Raw genomic sequence first — 23,241 nt, 5'->3', positions numbered from 1 at the left:
TTAATGCAGGATTTCGAAGAGAAAACTAGAAATGGCGAGTTTCATTAAGATTACGCCATGCATGTATTCCTCCAATTAAAGCATAGCTTTCTGTGATGTGAACTTGTGGTATAAATCCACTGATAATCTGCTTACAATTTATATGTGAAAAGATGGAACATGAGATGCTTATGGACGACAAAGTCAAGCACGGAATGTAACGCGATGAAGACATCTCTCTGTGAAAGTGCCTGGAGTCACAAACACAGAAGTCAAACAAAGTATGAAAACAAATCTCCATATATATTTATATTTTTATTTATATTTCATTTCTGGGAGGATATCTTGTACACCAAATATCCTGTTGGCAGTTAAGCGCATTCAATGTGTTTAGAAGCCAGAAACAGTCACTTGTTTTAACAAACACAAATACAAAATAAAGATAACCACAAAATAATGAACTGCATGTATATAACATACAAAAGAATCCCATGCCTACTCAGTAGGTAACTTCAACATTCCAGCTCTTGAAGATGTGGATATTTACATTTAAGTTTTACAAAAATATACTTTATAGTTTTTATCCTTTTTTTTTTTTTTTTTTTTTTTTTTTTTTTGCTTACATTCTGATAAAATGAAGCGGTGCCCTCATAGCTCATCCCTTTTCCTCCCTCTGAGTACATCTTACATTCTGTAACAAAAATATTCCCTCAACCCTTAAGGCGAGATGCAGTGCATCCTCTCTCGCACTCAGCCGAGTCACAACATCAGCAAGGCTTCACAAAAGGCACCAAATAACGGGAGCGTTTGTCTTGTCTTGTTTTTTTTTTTTGTTTTTTTTTTTTTTCATAATGATTTTTTTTTTTCATTTCTCTGTTTTTCCATATAACCAAGCGATATGTTACATGTGAGAAAGAGAGAAAGAGATAGTACCAGTGGATGATATTTACAAACAGAAACTAACATCACTCTTACTCATGCTTGAATACTTAAGTGCTTTTTTTTTCAAACAATGTCAAAACGTATCACAGCATCATCACTACATAATAGAGAAAGTATGTAGAAAATATGGCCCTGCTCACTTCAAATAATACAATGCAAATATGCAAATAATTGTTCACATCAGTGGTACCAAAGAATGATAAAAACGAAACATGGCACATGTACAATATACATATATCATAGCTTATGTATATCATTCAATGTCTTTAGTATGAGTGCCTGCAAGGACGAACGTGCCTCAGCACCACAATTGCTGGCAATCTGTTTGTCTCTTGGTTTGTGTGTACCTACTAGCACAGACCTGCCAGTGCCGTCTCCTACTCTATCTCTGAAGTCCCTTATGCATTTGAATCGCTGCATTTGCTTTACAGAGACAAAGACAATATCCCTTTTCATCTTGCATCGTCTTTGCCCAGTCCTTGACATATGTCTTTTTCTCTCTTTCAGGTAAATCTCAAGATTCACCTAACACTGCACAGGGAGCAGAAAAGTGCGTTTTGGAGGAGAAAAACAAAGTCCTTTTGATGCAGATTTTCCTCCTCTCAAAAAACCTTACAGAAAGAGAGGCGCAAAGAGACTATAAAAAGTTTTTCTCTTTGCTTTTAGCAGATCTCGATTGTCCTTGGGGAGAGGGTGGTCTGCATGTCTGAAAGTGGGGTGGGGACCGGGGAGCTGTAGATGTTGGATGCAACTGAGGATGGGAAGGAAGAAGTGACTTGGGACTGGAAGGTGCTGGACATGGACACCGATGGGTAGGTGGTGGCGACAGAAGGAGATGGGTAGGAAGTGTGGACAGGAGAGGAGTAGCAGGAGGTGACTGGAGAGGGGTAAGACGACACTGGAGAGGGGTAAGAAGTGATGGGAGAGGGGTAGCTGGAGGCAGGTGAGGCGGCTGGTGCTGGAGTTGCTGTTACCACCACAGCTCCTGCCTTCTCAGCTTTCTTGTCCTTCTGCCTTAGATGGATCTTTGTGTGTCTTTTCCTTTCATCACTGCGGGCAAACTTACGTCCGCAGATCTCACAGGCGAAGGGCTTCTCCCCAGTGTGAGTGCGGATGTGTGTTGTCAAGTGGTCACTGCGGCTGAAGTTGCGCATGCAGATGCGGCACTGGAAAGGTTTTTGACCTGTGTGGATGCGGATGTGACGTGTCAGCTCATCAGAACGTGAGAAGCGGCGGTCGCAGGTCTCCACGGGGCAAGCATAGGGCCTTTCATGTGGAGGTGTCTTGCTTGGCCGGGTGGGGTACTTGCGCATGCGGCTGGGCTTAATCAGCTGGGACTGGTAGACACTTTTTAAGTCCTGGGAACCAGTCTGGGTGGCAAAGGCCTTGATGGTGGACAGAGGAGTGAGAGATGGCTGGCTTGACTGACTCTGGAAGGGCTTTTGGTCAGGGGGCACCAGGCTGATTTCTCCCTGCTGCTGAGGGAAGAGGTAGTCAGGAATCATGGGCACGGGGAAGCTTGTGCTGCAGTTCTTGTTGCCGGGATAGGCAGGGGGTGGGTACTGCACTGCTCCAGCTGAGCTGGGGAAAGCCTGCCCCTGGTCAGGGAAGATGTCAGAGTTGGGGCTGGAGTAGGTTGGGGCAGCTGAGTAGATCGGGTTGGGTTCACTGTGGTGAATTGAGGAGCTGAGGCTGGAGCTCTGAGATGAGGAGGTAGAAGAGGAAGATGTGGAGGAGGAAGGGACGGATGAAGATGTGGACGAGGTGGTCTGTGAGACAGCTGAGGAAGAGCCGGAGCTGGGAGCTATATTGCCCATCAGACCGGTGAACAAACCCAAGATGGGCTCCGCCCAGAGGCTGTTGCTGCAGGTGGTGGCGGGTTCAAGGGTGAAACGGCCAGTGTAAGTTATGGGGGGCAGCCTTTGGGTGGGGTAACTCTGCTCCACAACTGGCTTTTCACAGTTGAAGGAGATATCAGGTAATGTATCTGCAGGGAGCACAAAGAAAGGAGACACATTAATCAAACTGTCAATATCCAGAGAAGGGGGGGGGGGGGGGGGGGGTCCTGCCAGGGATGTGGACAGTGTGTCAGCCCCGTCCCCTGTCTTACAGATCAGTCAAGTGCCCACACAGAGAAACACCCTCCAACCAAACTCTTTCTCTTCAAATCTAAAGCTGTCTTCTCTAAATTTAAAGACGCTGCTGTGCAAGCTTTTAGATTTTCATTTGCTCACACTTTCTTGACCTTTCTTTCATTTTCTGTCTTCCTATGCCGCACAAGCACGCCTGCACACACAGATTTTAAAAGCCCATCACAGCCAGAGGCAATTGATTACCAAAACTGCAGCTCAGCTGGTTTCAGGAATGCAATTTGAATTGAGCAGAAGTGTCAGGAGTGAACATGTGGTGAGTGAGCAGTGTTTGACTCTTAAGAGTTGACAGGGAGCAGCAGGTCTATTGCATGGTCAAATATTTTGATTGTGTTTGTATTTAGCATATTATTGCATTGATGGAGACCACCGTGCTTAGTCAGCTAAGATTTTGATTTAATTTCAGCTTCCAAAACCAAAGTTTTGTAATAAAAACATGACTATAACAGCTTTAATTACATACTTAGTTCATATTGTGAGTATAGGAAACAATAAATTAAAAAAACATAGCCGTTTATTTTTTAACACTTTTCAGTTTACTGTTGCTCATCAAGCTGATCTAAACTTTCACTCAGATTTAAAAGCAGCATGGACAAAAAGAGGCAAAAGAAACAGCTCTCTTACCTCCAGCAAGGTGTTCATACTGCTCTCCTGGCTCCCCAGAGCCAAAGCCTGCACCTTCGGGTGCGGAGGCAGTGAGGAAGGGGGTCCCCGTCGTGCTGAGCATCATCACCTCCTCCAGCTTAGGGTAGTTATCCATGGGGGAGTGAGGAAAGCTCAGAGGCTCTGAGATCTGCAGGGCTGGAAGAATCATCTCGGTCTTAGCTGCAGCCATCCTCTGCTGGTGCTGAAGCTGTGCTGTTGTGGAGCGCAGGAAGGCTGGGTGTGCGCTGGCAGAGCCGTGCCTCGCAGGTGGAGAGGATCACTTAGCACAGCTCAGGGAGCGCTGAACTCTTCTACTGATGCTGTGGGAAACACAGTTTTCTGCCTTCCTCGGTGACTCTTGTTCTCCAGTGGTCCTGTTGTTTTCCTTTTCCTCTCAATGACGAGAAAAATCCACTTGTGTTTTCAGAAAAAGTCTAATTTGTCCTTTATACTCATTCCCTAAGATGAATCAAAATCAATCATCAGATCAATTTTGATTTTTGTATGAAATTACTTATCCAATCAGGTTTTGACCGCCTTGGATAGATGTTGCTTTTGAAATGACTTTTTATTTTTGGTGTGATTTTTCGTAGTTAGGGAGTTCTATGTGTTTTTCCCTATCTCTCGCTGCTCTAACAGTTGCTCTTGTGGGCTCTCAGGGCTCTCTCTGAGCTGCGAGGTTTCCCTGCTGCTTATATACACTCTTGCGTGACGTAGATGTCCATATTTGGAAAAGAGGAAGCCCATATTTAGGCACTGCAGTGGAGGACACATGACACTGGCCTGGAGGAAAACAGAGAAGAGACTTCATGTTAAGCCTAGCAGTAAATCGCGAAGACACCGTCGCTCTTCCACTGCCCCGAATCAATGCATCTTCATAGCCGAACGGCTCGGTCAAACGGCAGCATAATTCTTGCTGTCTCCTAGCCGCCCCGTAGGCTTGATTTGGATTTCCCATCTGTTAAACAGGCTTCGCTGCTGCCGGAAAGCCCGGCTCCGCCGTGCCTTATAAGGTCGTGACTACATAAGGACCTATTCCGGTGGGTTTCCATTTCCCTGTCCTTATTTGGAACTTCCTGAGGCAGCGCGGATCGCTGTTTGGCAGTGAATGAGAAGCAGGAGCGCAAATCATGTCCAGCGTTCACAATAACTAATGTCTGCAACAGAGTCCTTCTTGTCTGTTTGAAAACATGTGCTCCGGACTTAATGGTACAAAAGACAAACTGATTTACACTGATTTTATTCATGTGTGACAATTTAAACTTAATATGCAACAGTTAATCATTAAGCTGCTTTAACCCACGCATGTAAAATATCGGTTTAATAAGAATGCATGTTTTTTTTAAGGTATCAGTGTGTGTTAGTGCAGTTGCTGAGAAATACAAGTGTGCAGACTCTGCTGGATAGTGGCAAACTTCCTCTAAATTAACTTTCCGTCTCACTCGCCTGTGTCATTGATTAATGAGAGCAGATAGCCGCGGATGCTGACGAGGTGCGGGGCGATCTGTCTAATTGAGGGGTGTCCCCGGCTCAATATTCAAGGAATCTCTCTGCCACTCAGCGGCCTAATGGGCCGCATTAACAACGCAGCGCGCAGCTGCCAGGACGCCTGCGGGATACCGATGTTCCCCCGGCCGCCCCGGCTTGGGCTGGCGCGCAAGCACTCCGTGCTGGATGCTGACGAGAAATCAATGTGTTTCCCTAGCTGCTGACTGGATCTATATGCGAGCAACCACATTGGGAAACTTCGTGGGTATGAGACTTTGAGGTGGCCCGAGAGAAAGAGAGAGACAGAGAAGAGATGCTGCTGGTGCGCTGTGGAGCTGGAAGCTTTCATTTGTTTAAAATAAATTTTGATTTAGACTCAAGGTCAACGCCAAAACCTTTTTAACTGCCCTTCCTCAAAGTGTTTGTGTTACAGCCATACAAAACCAGGTCCAGATTGGGAAAAACGACAGTAATATCTCTGAAGTCAATCGACTGATTAATTTCAGTGGATATGGCAACAAAACAAAACATTATTCAGATACACACATTAGACTCTTGGTCTTTACTGGATTGCATTCCCTATCAGCCATTTCTGATTTAGCCTTTGGCAAGTCTCTCTGTTTACCCCCATTAGACTGATGGCAAAATTCTGTCATATATTATGGATGATCTGGAGCAGAGGCTCCCGTCACAAAATCCAAATAAGCCTGGAGTAGGGCACAGCTGGAGTATGTGTAATGTTGTTTATTCATACAGAGACTTTTCATATAAACGATCAAATCTCATCTATTTTGTAACTATGTGGCACTGCACAGTGATGCATTTTGAGAGAAAAATGTTGCTCCTACTGTTCACACATTTAAATTTGGGTTATTTTGTTTTCCAGAAAGATGATGTTACTTAAAGAACAAAAGGATGGGAGATGGTGATGGTGAGTTAGAAAAAAACACGACTGAATCTGTGTGGTGAGCTGATGAGCAAAATCTAAACTCCTGTCTGCATCCACTACTGCTGTCATGCATCAGTTACAAAGCTCGATAAATTTGTGGCAAAGCGAAGAAGAAAAAGTAGAGAGCGCAGATGAGAGAACTCATCATCTGATGACAATGTAATAAAATCAGGTTAGGGAAAACTTGGGAAAGTAATAAAGTAATAAAGATGATAAACAGTTCACAGTGCCATCTCTCTGATGCATAGAGGGGGTGGAAACCAGATTCTGTAAGGGCAGGAGAAGGAGAATTAGTCTGCATGGATGTAGAGGTTCATAATTTTTGTGCACTGTTGCATTTTTGCATATGTGTATGTCTGGTTCAGCAGGTTTATTCTCCTTAGTGTGTTTCCCTTAGCTGCCCACATAAACCAGCCAGAGGAGTCCTCACTTGATGAAACTCCAGCTCAGAAAAAAGGCTTACCCATTACCTACGCAGCCACCACGCCCCTGCTTAGGCACACAAATGCAGCCTGCACGAGCAGTTGTTAATATTTAATCATGCCCCAATCTGCAGAGAAAATATGAGGACGTAGATCGAAAATCCAAAAAAAGATAGAGCGTGGAAGAGAGAGGAGGAGTTGGAACAAAACACTATAAGGAAAGTGGGGAGAGAAAGCAAAAATATTGAAGAACTGGAGGCAGGCTGAGAAAAAGAGATGAAGAAGGTGGGAAGGAAGGGTGAAAGTCAGAGAGAAATAGAAATAGAAAGACTGAAAGAGAATCCTAACGCCTACATATTGTATGTGGGAGCAGATACCAAGCTTTGTATTGGCATTTGTCAGCAGCCAAGCAGTCGGTCAGGGAGATAGGACAGACATGCAGACAGGCACCCCTGCTCCCCCGTCACACTTCTACGCCTGCCCACACCAAGCAGTGGTGCAATCCCTCCCCATTAGCATACAGGTGTGTTCAGACTAGTGTGCTGCCATGATGGGCGGAGCAAGACATGAGAGTGGGTGATGACAGTTGCCAAAGCCTGGATGTTACATAATGTGGCAGATGAGATGGGAGGGAAGGATAATGTAATGACACAGAGAGAAGACCTGGTTATTTTGGAGCACAGAATGCAGCTATCATATTCTTATTTTACCAAGCAGGGTGAGCTGAGAGTTGTGGACTTAATATGATAAATATTAAATGTGGCCTGGATGTGTTAGAGCTTGTTTTACATGGTGTGAATTGATAGTGAAATAGGAAAAGATTGGAGGCCTGATTGTCTCATGCAGAGTGACATTGAAAATTTGCCCATAGTCATGTACTGATAGGGAGAGAGGCAGAGAACACGATCAGAGGCTGTTTGCTAAATGTCATTTTCTCCCATTTTTTAAAGTGATGCCAGCAGGGGTGTGCGACCTGACCTTTAACATGCAGAGCATGATGTGTCTGGGAAAAGATGAACAGGCAGAAGAGGGATAAAAATGTCTCAGAATCTTAAATGTAACAACTTATTCTCACTCTCAAGTCTTCACATATAGACAGCCAGGATCCTTCATACATGGGATATCCCTTTGTTGTTATTATTTTGTGCAGTGTAGTGCATAGTCTCATAGACTCCCATAGGAATCCCACAACATCTGGGATGGTAGCCATGAGACCTCAACCCTACATTGCTTGGAGAATGCTGCATCTAAGCAGTTACACAGAATATGTAGAGATGTCCCTTGTAACATGAACAATTGTTACAAGGATTTTAGTGACAATGAAGCTGAAAGTTACAGTAAACTTACAATGCCTTACCTCATCCTCCCACCTGAGAACAAGAACAGTTAAGATAGCAGCTATTATCATGTCTTGCACAAAAATGTACAGGTGATCATCTTTGAAAATAGTGTTGCCTTCTGGGAACATGATGGTGCACCATTATTGGTGAGTACTTTCGTCGTGTAGACAAAATTAAATTGTTCTCTATAACAACAATACAAGCATTTTTAGTTTAACTCAATTCAATCACCTATTCATTCATTCTTTATACTCAAATTATCCTGTTAAGGGTCACTGGGAGGCTGGAGCCAATCCCAGTTGTCATCAGGCAAGTATACCCCAGAAAGCTCACAAGTTCATTGCAGGACCAACTCAGACGCTATCTCACAACTATCCACACTCACTCCAAGGGTTAATTTATAGTCTGACTGTACCATCAAATGAAATTGTTATTTAAGCTACTTTTCTACTCCATCCAATTATAGACCTTGTCATTCATTACACTCCTCACCTGGCTAGATGCAGATGTAGATCATTTCCCTGCTGATTGAAAAATGATGTTAATGCCTCTTACATATGCAAGACAGCTACAGGTCTATTTTTATTTGTGGAAAACATGATTTTTTTGTGTGTTTGTGAAACTCCCCCCTGAGTTTTTAATGCATGCATACAGCTTTAATAGCCTGTATGCTCTATCAGTCTCACCACAAAATGTGTAATGAGTAGGTTTGTGCAAAACAGAGTAGTGTCACAATCAGTTGTTGTAAACTGTCCCTTGGCTGCTGCTTTCTGTCAGCCAGCTTTCACGGGACGACAAAACTTGCAGTGCGTGAATGCAAAAACGTGTGAAGCATAACCATGTGCTTTTAGAAACTGTCTAACCAAATGCAGTGTAGCATGTAGAGTCAACCATGTACAATAATAATAAACTTAACCATGTACCATTAACCCTAACCATTAGCAAGTGAGAACACAGTAGTAAAATATGAAATAGTGACTGGTAGAGAAACAGAAAAATACAATATTGTTTAATCTCTTGCACAGGTTACATAAAGTTCCACAGATTCACTTCCTGACCTCCTTTCAAGCATGTTTCCCCAAGTTCATGTTCGAAGATGTGGAAAGTCTACATCATCCCAGGGTTAGGGTTATTCCTTGCCATCTTTTACTATATTAGCTTCTGTTGTAATGTAGTCACAGTTCCTTAAAAATATAAATCTCCTGCTAAGCTATCAAGAGCAAAGTCTGTGAATTTAAATGTGGCAGCATCTGACCAGCTATCTGTAGCTACGTATGTGACTTGATGGGGGAGAGAATGCTTTGTAGAATGCTTCGGGTAGCACATCTAACTGGCTGATCTGCAGAAAAACAACAAATGGATCCAGTGAGATTATGGTAGCCAATGTCATACAGTACTGTCTATCTAAATACATGACATTGATATACTGTGCTGTAGCCTTTATAACCTTGGCTGTTACTTAAATCAATCACAGTTCATGACAGTAAAATGCACAAGATTACAGCACACCACCTGTTTCTGCCCTGAAGTAGTCAAACTTTTTTTGCACTCCTTTTAAAGGCGTCCAAGAATGCCGCTGTGGAATGCCGGCCCTGTGTCAGGGGCATATGATTATAAGATCACAAGTTGTGTTTTACTGTAGGATCCATTAAGCCCCAGTGATGTTTGAAAAACAATCTGCTTGCACATCACAGTTTTTCTTTTTTTTTTTTGCAGGCATGCCTCCCTGTCGTATTACCCCCCGAGGCTGTGAAGTAGAAACCGGTGTTAGTGTCACATAGAAACAGAGCAGCTGCATTGGATGGCTGCTCTATCTGCTTATGCGCCTGTTGCTACTTCATGAAGGTGGTAGGTGACACAGACAGAATTGCTAAACACAAAACCCACCCTAACCTGGCCCCATCTTATCCCTGAGGATATGACTCACTGAGTCCCCGGCCTGTTTGTTTGATGGTTGAAACAAAAGATCTGACCCCTGACCTTTCAGCTCCCGATGAGTCACTGGTACTGTACTTGCATGCTGAGAGATGGGGCTTCCCCACACAGCGCAGCATTCACAGCAAAGCAACAGCTAACATTTAAAGGTTGTCACAAAACTCTTTTTGTGTTTGAATTGTGTGTGTTACAATCCGTAGGGGATCCCATCATGTTGGAAAACTGATGTACACACAAACATATCAGCTATGAGTTCATCATCTTCAGTGTTCAAGCACCTTATAATGCATTTTGGGACTTCAGAAGACAATGCATTAGCTTAGCACATCAAATGAAAGATCAGTGACCCCTGAGAACACTGCCCAGACTAAAATCAATCCTAAAATGCTTTTAAATTTTACCTGTCTGGATGAGTAAAAACACCTGCTATGCTCTTACTGACTGATGAGAGATGAGCTTTGACTAATGTAAACAATGCATAATCAGGTGGCTCTGGTGTGGGTCCACTTGCTCACTTGAAGATATACTACTGAACTTCAGCAGATTTTCTAGGTGCGCCCCCTAGTGACTGCTGGTTTTGTGTAACAATTGTGTAAAAGTCAGTCTGATGTTGACCCTTTTCTTATCTCTTGCTCTGTCCTTTCTCTCTTTCTTTCCCTCTCTCCCTCTGATAACATTCTCTTGCATTTCTTTGCTGAATCAGCCATGGTAATTTTCAACATGGCCAGTGTGTTGATATCCAGTTGCTGGGGTGTGACACAGAGCATAAAGCAAAACTCAGTTGTAACAGGATGCTCTGGGCTGGAACTCAAAGTTGTGAAATGCAGTTTCTTCTCCTTGGGAAAAATGGCTTGAGGAATGTGCATAATAAATGTCACTGTGCCACCGAAATGAGTCAGAAAGATTTTTAAAATGTTAGAAAAGTTACATAGTGCTGCTTTAAAACATACACCCCACATTGAAATGGACACCCATTAGCAAGAAAAGAGGTGTGCAATGCTTTGTGAAGTTAAGAAATGTTTTAACTTTAGAATAGTGTGATGAACAATAAATCTAATTAAGTCCACTCTAAATGACATAATCATATTTAAATTCTTTTAGACAGAATTAAGTGTTTTAGATGTCAATTAAGGGTTTGGTCAAGGCTTTAAGTTTAGCCTTAGCCGCTAGCTAGATCTTAAGTCAAAAACAAAGTTATTAATTCCGTGGACGCTGGTGGAACCACATTCATGATGAATTATCGTACAGCATGTTTGGATCAAAGTAACTTCTGGAAACCAGGATGAGAAGCAAGCTGTTCGGAAGAAACATGGTTTCTTGGTAGTGTTCGGCCAAACAATATATATATATATATATATATATATATATATATATATATATATATATATATATATATGTGTGTGTGTGTGTGTGTGTGTGTGTTTATTTATTTATTTATTTTTACAAACACTAAACCAGGGGTTTACAACCAACGGCTACGGAGCCGCAAGTGGCGCTCTGGACTTTCAACAATGACTCTTAACACATAGCTAAAAATGCTAAAGAACTGACCAATGTTTTTAAATATAAATTCAATAACAAATGCATGTTTTTAGCATTTTTCCATTTTTTTTCATGGAACAATTGCATTGGATTTTCACAACATAACGGCACTACTGGTTCACCTGTTGGGTAATATTCATCAGAAATAGTTATATCTGTACAATACCAATCTTTCTTTTTTTTCTTTTTTCTTTTTTTTTTGGAAACTACGGGATTCATTTTTTTAACATAATTTTTTAACATATATCCACATCCCATAGAAGAAAGTCTGTCTATCCTCTTTTTGCAAAGGTTTTATGTTTTTAAAACCTAAAAACAGAAATAAAAATGCATATATACATATATATATATATATATATATATATATATATATGTGTGTGTGTGTGTGTGTGTGTGTGTGTGTGTGTGTGTTACTATATTAAAATCAGTTCACACAGAAGTGGGCCATCAGTATCATTCTCTGCTGGCCTACAGATGGTGAGAATCAGAAAATAAAACTTTCATCAATTTTGTACAACATATCTGTAGTTTTTAACGTGCTAACAAATAAAGTTGGATCAGATTGGATTATATTATATATAACGTGTGATATTAACACATTTGTACATTTGTTTATGTACATTTTAGTGAGTCATTTAATGGCATTTTGTTGCTGCTCTCTTCATAACTCTACTGCTGCCAATAGAGCAAAGATAAATTAGAATTTTTTCCAAACAGATTGTTTACCTGTGTTGTTTATTTTTGAAGCTCATTTAAATCCCTCCTGCTACAGAAAATTTGAAGATACATCACACCATGACTCTGGGACTGAAATATGGTTTTAGAAGCTGTGTTTACAGTTTGAGCATACAAACATTTTTTATGATGTTCGAATTCAGGGTCTGTGCATACAAAAGGCCGCCTCTGAGCAAGTGGCAAACAATATGACATCTAAACAAACCAATGCATGACATCTATAGAGAAAAAAATCCTTTATGTTTTCACTTTTGTTTTTGTGTTTTTTCCCAGAAGTTACTGTAGCTAAGTTCTGAGCACTAAGACAAATCACTCAGTTTCACTGAATAAAAGGTCACTGTCTCTGTGAGGACAAGCCCAAATGTCCAAGTATCAGCTGATAACCTGTCTCTCCACAACTGGCTTTGGCTACCAGTTCTACATGGATGACATCAAATGAAATGAAATGAAATGAAATGAAATGAAATGAATGAAATGAAATGAAAAATACTTTATTAATCCCTTTGCAGGGAAATTCATGTCATGTCAAGCTGTATGCTAAGAGTGAGAGAGACATTGACTCATTGATCCACAGCACCGGGATCTACAGCAGGGACATCGGAATGTAATTCAGATGGATGGATGGATGGATGGAGGCTGAGGACTAGTGAGCATAAGGGCTACTATCCAAGATGATACATCCAAGCTCCATGAGTACATCAGGAAGATGGCCACAAGGGGGTGAAGCACTGAGTGAATGCGTCAGGCAATGGAACCTGGAGGAGAATGAAATGGAGGAACCATCATGGGAGGACAAGTCCCTGCATTGGATGTAACACTGACAGATAGCTGATGTGGCAGATATGACCAAGTCCTAGCAATGGCTAGAGAGAGCTGGACTGAAGACAGCAATCATGGTAGCACAGGAGCAAGCCTTGGGTATCAGGGCAAACGAATCCCAGATCTACCACACCAGGCAGGACCCCAAGTGCAGGCTGTGCAAAGACGCCCCTGAAACAATCCAGCACCTCCCATCAGGGTGTAAAATCCTTGCTGGCAAAGAATACATGGAATGCCATAACCAAGTAGCCAGCATTGTGTACAGAAACATCTATGCAGAATATGGACTGGAGACCCCTAGGTCACAGTGGGAAACATTTCCAAGGTAGTGGAGATTGAGAGGGCAAAGATCCCGTGGCACTTCCAGATACAAACTGTACTTCTTTGCGGCCAACCAACCGGACATTGTGATTATGGATGATCAGCAAAAGAAAGCCTTAGTGATCGATGTAGCCATCCACAAAGATGGAAATATCAGAAAAAAAGGAACATGAGAAACTGGAAAAATACTAAGGACTCAAGGAAGAGCTGAAGAAAGCCTGGAAGGTGAAGGCAACAGTAGTACCTTTAGTCATTGGGCCACTGGGAGCACTAGGGGTCGTGTCCCCCATGCTAGAGAAGTGGCTCCAACAGATACCTGGAGAAATATCAAACATTTCCATCCAGAAGAGTGCAGTCCTAGGAACAGCTAAGATACTGCATAGGCCCTTCAAGTTCCCAGGACTTTGGTAGAGGACCCAAGCTTGAGATGAACAGCCACCCAGCCTACCCAGGAAAGATATGTGCACAAAAGCACATCTTCCAAAGGGGAATGTGACCCTCACTAATACACTTGCATATGCATTCAAATTAAAGTATCTGCAGTATTGTGACTGCCTTTACGATTTGGGCAATCTTCATGTTAATATTACAGCTCTATTCATTATAGCGTCATCTTTTAGTGTCCAATGTTTTTCTAGCTCAGATAGTGGGTTTAGACACAAACTATTTAAGCTTCATTCCTAATGCAGTTAATATTACATTGAGGTATAGAGCTATTTCACTACAGTGAACAGCCAATCAAAGGAATCACTCTCACTGACAGGCTACAAAAAATGTTAGTAGGATCCAAAAGAACCAATGCTGTAGGACACTCTGACACTACCACAGAGATGTTTATTTGGTGTTTATATGCCTGACAGGCAGTTGTTGGCTTGATGTTTAAGAGCCCTTAGAAAGACTGATCACTGCATGGCTGCTATTATGGTTTGAGGAGTATGAAAATAATTTGAATTGTACAATAATGTGCTACACAGATGCACATTATTGATGTTTAATATATTCAACATTTAACCAGCCTCAACAAGTCAGTCAATTCACAACAGGAGGAATTACACCAAATTCAATTAACTTTATAGCTAACTGAATGTTGGGCCTTGTGACACACACACACACACACACACACACACAAAACACCTTATTTTTACTGATTGATTTAGCTGACTGGAACTGCACCTCATGCTGCTGACGTGTTCATATGGGCAGGGAGACAGAAAGGAAGAGACAAGGAGCAATGCTGGCAGAAAATGTGGCCTCAGCGTCCAGACTAAAAAGCACTGGGTTTGTTGCCTTTAGCTAGAGCAAATGGGTGTGACTCATGTACATACGAACTTCTGACACTCAGAAAACATCCAGACTCACAGACCTGTTTTTATTCTGCAGCAGTCCTCTGATTTGGTCAGGAATTTGAACTTTGCTTTTGGTCCACAGACTCACACAGAGCTCTGCCAGTGCACATCTGTTTATATGGAAGAGCAGCTTTAAGCAGCGTGGGCTTATTATTGCGTCAGTCACACCATCACCCTGCTCACTTCATGGCCCTTGATGTTAATTGAGAAAATAGGGAAAAGAGAGGGAATAGTTTTTTTTTTTTTTTTCTTTTTTCTTTTCCTTTCTGAACCAAGAGCTACAAACGCAAAGCTCAAGCCTCTGATTTACTTAAATTTAGTAAATCACTCTTTCTTGTAAAGAATGATCAATCCAAACATGGTGTTGCACAACAGGTAAAGCATAAACACTCACAAACCTTTAAGCTCTTTTACTGGTTTATTTAAGTTCTGAGTCAGATTAGAAGTTGCCAAGACAAATAGTATCCTTATGTCCTGGTCAAAGCTGTTTCCAATAACTTTATGTGAAGTAAAAATGACAATCAGAGAGACAGGCACATCTGTTTGGGTTAAGGCCCATTTATGCTCCCTCACATGCGTAAATAGCGACATCCATTTCAAACGTTGTCATGCGTCGCCGTCCTCATACTTTCATGAGTCTTTTGCGTTGTCATAGTTGATGAGTCAATTCTTCCACGACTAGGCAAAGCAGAGTTTGCTCTCGTGAGCCAATGTCAGTTTCAGACACCGTTTAGCAACGGTAATGCACCGCTATAAAGTTATTTCCAACCACCCAAGACACCCTAAACACTCGCATAGAGTCTTTATTTAAAAGGTCACACAATTTCTACAGTTGTTGTCCTCGTCTTCATTCTTCTGCTTTCTTGTTCCCTCCCTGATCCTATTCTTTGGTTTGGTTCTTTCCCTGGTTGCACGTCAACTATTCTGCTCAGCACTGTCCCTGAAAACGGTCCAAATTACGTGTGTAACCGACACAGAAGACAGACGAAACTGTCCGTCAGTCTGTGTATCCCTCTTCTGTGTCAAGCATAAATGGGCCTTTAGACTTGTTTTGTTGTTGCACAGCAGAAGTAAAGTGAAGGAAACAAGCATGTTGAGAGGCAGAGAGATAAATAGATGCACAAGGATACAGAAGCAGGGAAAAGTGGTGAAAAAAAGAAGCCAGAAAGCTACCAAAAGTAAGAAAGACTTGTTAGTGGCTTGTTGACAGGTGGGCCCTAGGGCAGGTACGATGGGTTGATTCAGATAAACTCCTCTTCCACCTCTTCCGCCTCACCCCCACACTCCAAAGCCTCCTCTCTACCCCCAGCTGGAGACTGCCGATGTGGGATAGCCTACAGGGCTGGGGAGACAGGTCTCCATCAATCCTTTCATAATCATACGATAATCATTTAACTCAGAGTGCCGTTTGTCAACAGGCATGACGGCTGAGGAGGCAAACAGGCGAGATGACTGACAACAGTAGCTGTAACACCCATTGCATGCTTCCAATGAAAAAGAAAAACAAGAAGTGGAATAAGGGGAAAATGAATAAATGAATAACTGTCAGAAGCATTTGGCTTATGGGATGATGGGTTTTTCAGGAGCAGAAGCTTGAGGGTGAAATGTCACTCTGGGTCACTTGGACTGAAGATTCACAAACAGCTCTTGTGAAGTTTATCTCTGCTGCAGCCAGAAAATAAAGCATCTGAAATTATATGTAATTATAAGTAATCTAATTTGCTCTAATGCTTTCAATTTAGATGATCTATTACAAATTAACGGGGTAAGAGCTGGCTCTCCTTCTCCTTTCACATGAGGCCATGGAAATGACTGGGTGTGCAGGTTAATGGTGCAACTGGATTAAAGACACTAGATTCATACATAATGCAGGCATTTACCTTAATGGGAGAAACGTGACTGGTGAGCAGTGTTTACATTAAAGGAGGGTGAGAGTTCAGCTGAGCCCAGGGAATATTTTTCTGCCTACGCTGGCGGCAGACGGTGTAATGAATTTCTATAAAGCACACTGCAAATAAAAATAAAGACACACAAAGGAGATTGCATGTTGATAGTTGTCGGGCGATGCTGACAAGGAAAAATGGGCAAGGACGCTGTTGAAACTTGCAGTCGTCCACAGTTTAGAAAAGATATCCAGCAGCTTTTGTTTGAACCTCAAATTAAAAAAACAGCCATAATGATGAAATACTTATCACAGTTAATAAAGAGCTTTAAACCCATGAATAAGGGGAGAGTGATCAAACAGGAAGTGAAAAGTTTTCATTACCTTTTTGCCTACCTTTCAACACAAACATTACCACAGGTTGTGACAGAGACACACCAACTCATGCCATTATTTGTGTTTGTTTTGTTATCCAAACAGCCCCATGCACATGGCATATTGAACACAAACACACATGATCACATACTGTACGACAAAGACAGACACAAGTACGTGTATCCACATGAGTGCTGACAGCACACACCCAGCACGTAGCCTGACAATATACCTCACAATTAAAAAAAATCTTGTATAAGACCACAAGGTGCTGCTTTTACTAACAGCCAAACAGGGGAACAACTCCATAGCAACACCAGAGAAATGTTTACCAGTGGGGGTATTTGGATTTTTGCTATGTGCCTCATAAACTGGCTTTGTGTCATAATTTAGTTATGATTTCTTCTTTGTATTGACTTAAAGAGTCAAAGAAAATAGGGTGAGTTGGAAAGTCATGAACTTCCATTTTTCTCGCAGTGGGATTGTGACAGTGTGTGTTCTCATTATGAGCGCACCGACATCCTTCCGTGGGTCTCACTCTCTGAGTTTCCGTCGCTCTCCCCATCTATCTCTGCATTCCCAGACAGCTTTAGCAGTTCAAACCCTCGCACTGCGGCATTGTCACACACCACACTCGTTGCCATGGAGAAATAGTCCTCCTGGTCTCCAAGGTACCCAAGTCTATTGTCTTTGGCTTCTTTATTTAGATGAAAACATGATTTGTTGGAAGGGATCTACTTGTTTTTTCAGCGCTTCTCTTTGCTGCCTTTTCTTTCGTCTTCTTCCTCCTCACGAGCATCAATGCAACGTCGCATGATGTGTATTGTTTCATCCTTCTCCTTTCCAGGAGTTTGACTATGCGCATGTGTGCGTCAAGCTCGTCTGATGTTTTGTAGCAATTAATTTCAGTGTGTCTGCATGTCAGCGCCCCAGGAGGGGGGCTGTATAAAAGTTTTCCCCACTGCCACAGCTCTCGCCAGGGCTTATAATTGCCTTCTATTACCAGGGCTGGGTGTCACAGCGCCTGCCTGTCTGTCACCTGGAGACTCTCAACTAACGACAGATGATGAGGCAAAGGAGTTGAAGTTTTCTTACTGCTGCTCTTTTTGGCTGAAGAGATATAACAGGATATATAAAATACAGTAAATAAGAATAGCATAGCCCTTCAGCAATATGGCCTTGCTTTTTACACAAAAAATTCACCTAGGGTGATTTGTGAACCTGTGCAGTTTGCAGAAGTGGATTTAAAGGCACCTACAAGAGCTATGTGCTTGCTTACAACAAACCTAAAATGATCCAAACATAACGCAACAAAACAAAAGAAGAAAAAAACTGAAGTGACTCTAATGTGGTTTGAAAAAACAGCTGTGAGAGCTTAAAACACTCCCAATCAGCCAGTTCCAACCTTTGACCCTGTTTATTTGCATGTTTCCAGCACCAGTCACAGCTGTCATCGAGCCGCTGCTTCTTTAATCGCTGGCGGTGCAGCTGAAAACCAAACAGGAAGTGACATCACATCCGTTGCTCCGTGATAACATTGGGCTGAGACGGAGAAACGGCAGAATGAAAGGAAGAGAAGAATCAGAGAGCAGTATGGCTGATGGTTGGAAAGAGGAAGTTGTCTGTGTTTCGTTCTCTTTCAGTGGCTGTGGCTTATACATCCCACACTCTGTGGTCTTGTTTTAGGCTGGCCAGAGAAGTAAAAAGAACCAGTTTAAGTCACTTATCTGTTCAGCCACACATTGTCTCTGATCTAAATAACTATATATAAATGAATGACTATTCTTAGCTGACATCAGCTATTTCTAGATGAACCTTTGATGTTTGCTTCCTGTTTCTAAGGTAGCATATGAATAACTACATTTACAAAGGATTTTTCTTTTTGGGGACATTTTAAATCTTTATTGAATATTGAAACGAGACATGTAATATGTGTGAAATAACATGCAGTAGACAGTCCAACCAGCTAGGAATGAAACTGGATACATAATGCTCAACACATTTTTACCCTAACTGCTCGCTAACAGACCCATCAGTCTCTACAGACTTTATTAAAAGTGTATTCCTTAAATTAATGTTCTATTTTCTACACTCATTTGACTCCCATAAAACTAAATTTGCTTCCAACTAATATGGAGTGTGAACCTGTTGATTTCCTGTTATACTGAAACAATTTTTTTCTTCATTTGAATGCAGGGTGATGAAAAATAGACAGAGAGTTTTTGGAAACTATGACGCTGTGCTTTGTCATTTAACGGTGCAAGGCAGGGTGAGTGAGCGTTGTATGCTTTTGTGGCAGAAGCGTGCAGTGACTTGCTCTTCTGGCACAAGGCGATGCACTAAATGGAGTGGGTGCAGGTAAACATGCTAAGACAGGCATCTCAGAAGCTGTGCAGCCTTGTTGACATCTTTCAAGTTGTTACACCCACTCCCCCCATTATCTGTCATCATTCCATACCTTGACTTTTCTGTATTTGAAAATTGGCAGTTAAGGAGGTCATGTTTCTACTCAGCACCAAATAATAGGCAAATTTCGATCTACCTGTAAATGTGCATGTTAAATAAACAGTTTACCTTACAATACAGGTATGTGAAACAAATAACAGGTAACTTCCATTCAGAACCTGAATTATGTAACTTATCATAAACCTTTTTAAAGGCATCTCTGAAAGTGTCTTTTCACTTTAACAATCTCCCACAGGAGACGTTACACACTTTGAACCAAGCGTGTCATCATCTATTGCCCAATATTTGTTACTGTGATGACGACAACAGTGTTGATGATGGCAGTCTGACTGGGCTTGGCCAGAGCCACAAATAGACACAAACTGTTATTGAAAGCTGGCTTCATTTCTCATTTTCGGAATGGGGAACGAGAGAAAATGAGTCAGATGCTGAAATGCTGAGACAGCAGACACTGAACTGGGATCAGTTGTACATAATGGATTAATGGGGAAATGGTGCCTGCAGGAGTTAATGGAAAAACGGTCCAGAAGCTGTGTGTGAAGAAGGGTGGTGAAAACCCTAAACATGTCTAAAAGAGATGACCTACTGTGATTAGAACAAATAAACCACTAGTTGCTCTGCATGGGCTATTGGGAATAGCCAACCACACATACACACAGACACATCTCTCCTAAGTGAAAGAAACAGCGGGAAGAAAGGGAAGCGGGTGGGTGAGAAGGGAGAGGGAGGGGATGACTGTTCGATGGAATCAGGAGGGAAGGGACGGAGATTTGGAGCAAGTCCAGGGGAACTCCAGACTGCAGTTACCCAACATGCTCTACTTCAACAGGGGCTGTGAGACTGGCTGCTGCTGCTGCTGGAGAGACACAGGAACCAGGGAACAGGGTGGGGGCTACATACATACTGAAGCTCACTATTCACATACACCCTCGCCCCCTGATACACACATATACACTGCTGTGGACGTGTCACCATAGTAACACACTGACCCTAGCCTTTAAGTTGCTCTCCTGAGCCTGATCCCCAGCTGAGCTCTGAGTAGTGGGGTGGAGTAAATCTGCCTATTTATAGCAAGCCCTTTGGCTCATTTTTACTAGTGACAATAGGAGTTAATCTCCTTCCTCCAAAAGCCACCCAGCACATCGAGCACCAATCTAACCTAGACTCACATCAGTAAAGAGACTCTGATAGTATTGTTAGGAATAATGTCTTCTTCTTTTGTTCTTTTTTGTTTTTTTAAACAAATTGATTCCACAGTTTGTACAGCCTGGCATTTGTACAGTGTGTAAATGTGTGCGTGAGACCAGACTTTGACCAATGTGACTCGGCAGAGCTCGGGCAATCATCCCACTATTGGCTTCTGCTCCCAACCAGAAAGACTTAGTAGAGCCAGACACAGGGAGCAACGTGTAACTTTAGCCGGAGTAAAATCCACTCTTGCTGTGGCTGGGATCCAAGTCCAGTGGCCTGTTTCTCAACCCCCTCATCTCAGCTGCAGTGATACTGAGTGTGTGCTGCCAGTTCACAGTAGTGGGCTCAGTCAAGGCCTCAAAATACCAAGGACACAAAGACAGAGTATTCCATATGAAGCTAATATGAAGCTAGTATTGAAACTGTAACTCCATTCCTGATAATTATTATCTAAATGTGTTCAGTTATGTTACTCAGTTATGACATCTCTGTGTGAAGGATAGGCTTATGTCTATAAATATCAAATTTTGCATTTTCCATTCACTGCCTGTATTTCACTACAACGTATTTATAGCAAAAGTCTGCTTTCTAGTTCCTGTTTTCGTTGGTGTGAAGTTGTGAGCTGTATTTCGAAACTGGTCACATTCTATTTGCATGCTGACACATGACACCAGATCAGAACAGGTTTGCAGTTGCAGACATTTCATTTTATTTAATTTGGCTTAATTTTTCAAGAAGCAGGACTAAAGTGAACTCCATCCACCCATTTTCTATACCGCTTAGTCCAATTCAGGGTCACAGGGAAACTGGAGCCTATCCTAGCAATTAGCAGGCGAGAGGCAGGGCACACCCTGAAAAGGTCACCTGTTCATTGCAGGGCCAACACAGAGATAAAAACAACCATTCACACTCACATCCACTCCAATGGAGAATTTAGAGTAACCAATGAACCTAACATCCTTGTCTTTGGATGATGGAAGGAGGCCGGAGTACCCGAAAAGAAAACAATCTTATACTGGTAGAACTCCACACAGAAAGGCCACTGCTTGAACTTCCCCCCCAGACTGAGGCTTGAACCAGCGACCTTCTTGCTGTCACGCTGTGGTACTAACCACCACACCGCTGAGGAGCCCTAAACTGTACTGAGACACCATATTTTCTGTGTTACAGTCAGATGAAAGTTGTGTTTTCATTTGTCTTTAACATGTTTTTATCCTATAGGCTAAGCCAAAAAACTGATAAATGGCACAAATTTGCATAAAAACTGTGTCCTGGCTCTCTGTCAGGTGTCTCCATGTATTTCTCAGTAGAGTTCATTAATGTGATCATCACTGTGCTTTATCGGCTAACCGTCCAAACTTGCACCCGTCTAACTTCAAGGTTGCTAATTGGCTTAAGTTGTTTCCTTTGTGGCAAACTGCGTCACACAGTAAACTTAAACCTCAGCCCAGACATAAGCATATTAACATGGTTATGTATAAATAGCTCAGTGTAGTTAAACTGAATGTGGAAGTGAGTATTTTTGGGCACCTGTGATCTTGTTATTGGTGTTAAATTTAGATCTGTGGTCCTAAGTTGAGGAGTGGAAACAGTGACAAGGACCTGTTTTGCCACAAGATACTTCCTGTGCACTGAGAGTAGTGAGAAAACCACAACCCAGTGACGCAACAGTCGGAAAAAAAAAAGAGTAAGGCAAGGAAAATCAGCAATGAGGAAGTTGTGGCTTCATTTGAAAAAGGAAAATTGTTGACTGAGATGTCAATGGATACTGTAAGAGAGCTGCAAAGTTTCCTGTGTGCGGACTTTCCCCTTTACGGTAACAATACAGACAGCGAAGATAAGGTGAGCAAAAGACTGAATAAAAGGCTACCTGTATTGTTGATGCTGTTTTGTCTAACTGTTAAATGATTTTGGTGCTTTGACGCAAAAAGACATCGAACACTCAAACGCACATATTAATAATTTGTTTCTATCCTCTATATTTTTAAACTTTTGTGCTGTTGCACTACTTCCTTCTCACTTCCTGTAGGCTTTTGTTCACAGTGACCTCTCTTGCACACCGGGTGCACAGCCGAACATGTTGCCTTTCCAAAAAAAAAAAAAAAAAAAGAAGACATTTGCACTGCACAACAATGTGCTGCTGCATTTACTAATAAACACAGCATTGAATTAAGAGACATATTTATGAAGTAATCTGTTATATAAACTGCTTATTGACATAAATTAATTTATAAGACATCACTGAGTAAATGCTGCTCCCATTGTATGTATTGTTATGTGATTATTATGTTCACACCCATGACCATGAGCTGCTAGTCAGAGGAGAAGCTAAGTCAGTAAATGTGAAAGATATTTTTGGTTCATTTGTGTCATCTACCCTAAAAAGCAAAAATGAATTTGCGCTCGGATTTATTTGTGTGGGAGATGGAACTCTAAGTGTAAAAGCTGTATGTGTTTGTATATTTATGAATGTGACAGAGTGTTGGAAAAAGGCAAATTTATAGTGTGAATTTTTTTCTCTCCGCAGCAATACTGAAACTCATGAATCATCTCTGATGCACAGACATAACCACAGGAAGTACCCATGGAACACACACAGACACACACACACACACATACACACTCAGTATACAAAGCGTAACCAAATGCACTGAGAATGATCTACTGGAACAAACAACAGGCCAAAAATAACACTTAAACACAACATAAACTTA

At 41.9% G+C, this 23,241-nt stretch overlaps 1 protein-coding gene across 1 annotated transcript; it reads right to left on the bottom strand.

Annotated features, from left to right (window-relative positions):
- Positions 1-539: 539 nt before the first annotated feature.
- egr1 (early growth response 1) lies at positions 540-4,390 on the bottom strand. The gene is made up of 2 exons (XM_041989996.1): positions 3,696-4,390; positions 540-2,908 (listed from the first exon to the last, which is right to left on the bottom strand). The coding sequence occupies exons 1-2, from the start codon at positions 3,904-3,906 to the stop codon at positions 1,584-1,586; spliced, it is 1,536 nt and encodes a 511-aa protein (XP_041845930.1). The 5' UTR covers positions 3,907-4,390; the 3' UTR covers positions 540-1,583.
- Between the last annotated feature and the right edge of the window lie 18,851 nt (positions 4,391-23,241).

This window comes from Melanotaenia boesemani, chromosome 7 (genome assembly GCF_017639745.1).
Source record: "Melanotaenia boesemani isolate fMelBoe1 chromosome 7, fMelBoe1.pri, whole genome shotgun sequence".
Lineage (NCBI taxonomy): Eukaryota > Metazoa > Chordata > Actinopteri > Atheriniformes > Melanotaeniidae > Melanotaenia > Melanotaenia boesemani.
Note: the sequence above shows the minus strand (reverse complement) of the source record. Positions and strands in the feature narration are given on the sequence as shown.

What these genes read in the sequence shown, in the direction of transcription:
- egr1 (XM_041989996.1), bottom strand. Translation starts at nt 3,906, where the DNA reads ATGGCTGCAGCTAAGACCGAGATGATTCTTCCAGCCCTGCAGATCTCA. An exon ending in GTATGAACACCTTGCTGGAG is followed by an intron (nt 2,909 to 3,695) that starts GTAAGAGAGCTG and finishes TGCTCCCTGCAG; the next exon opens with ATACATTACCTGATATCTCC.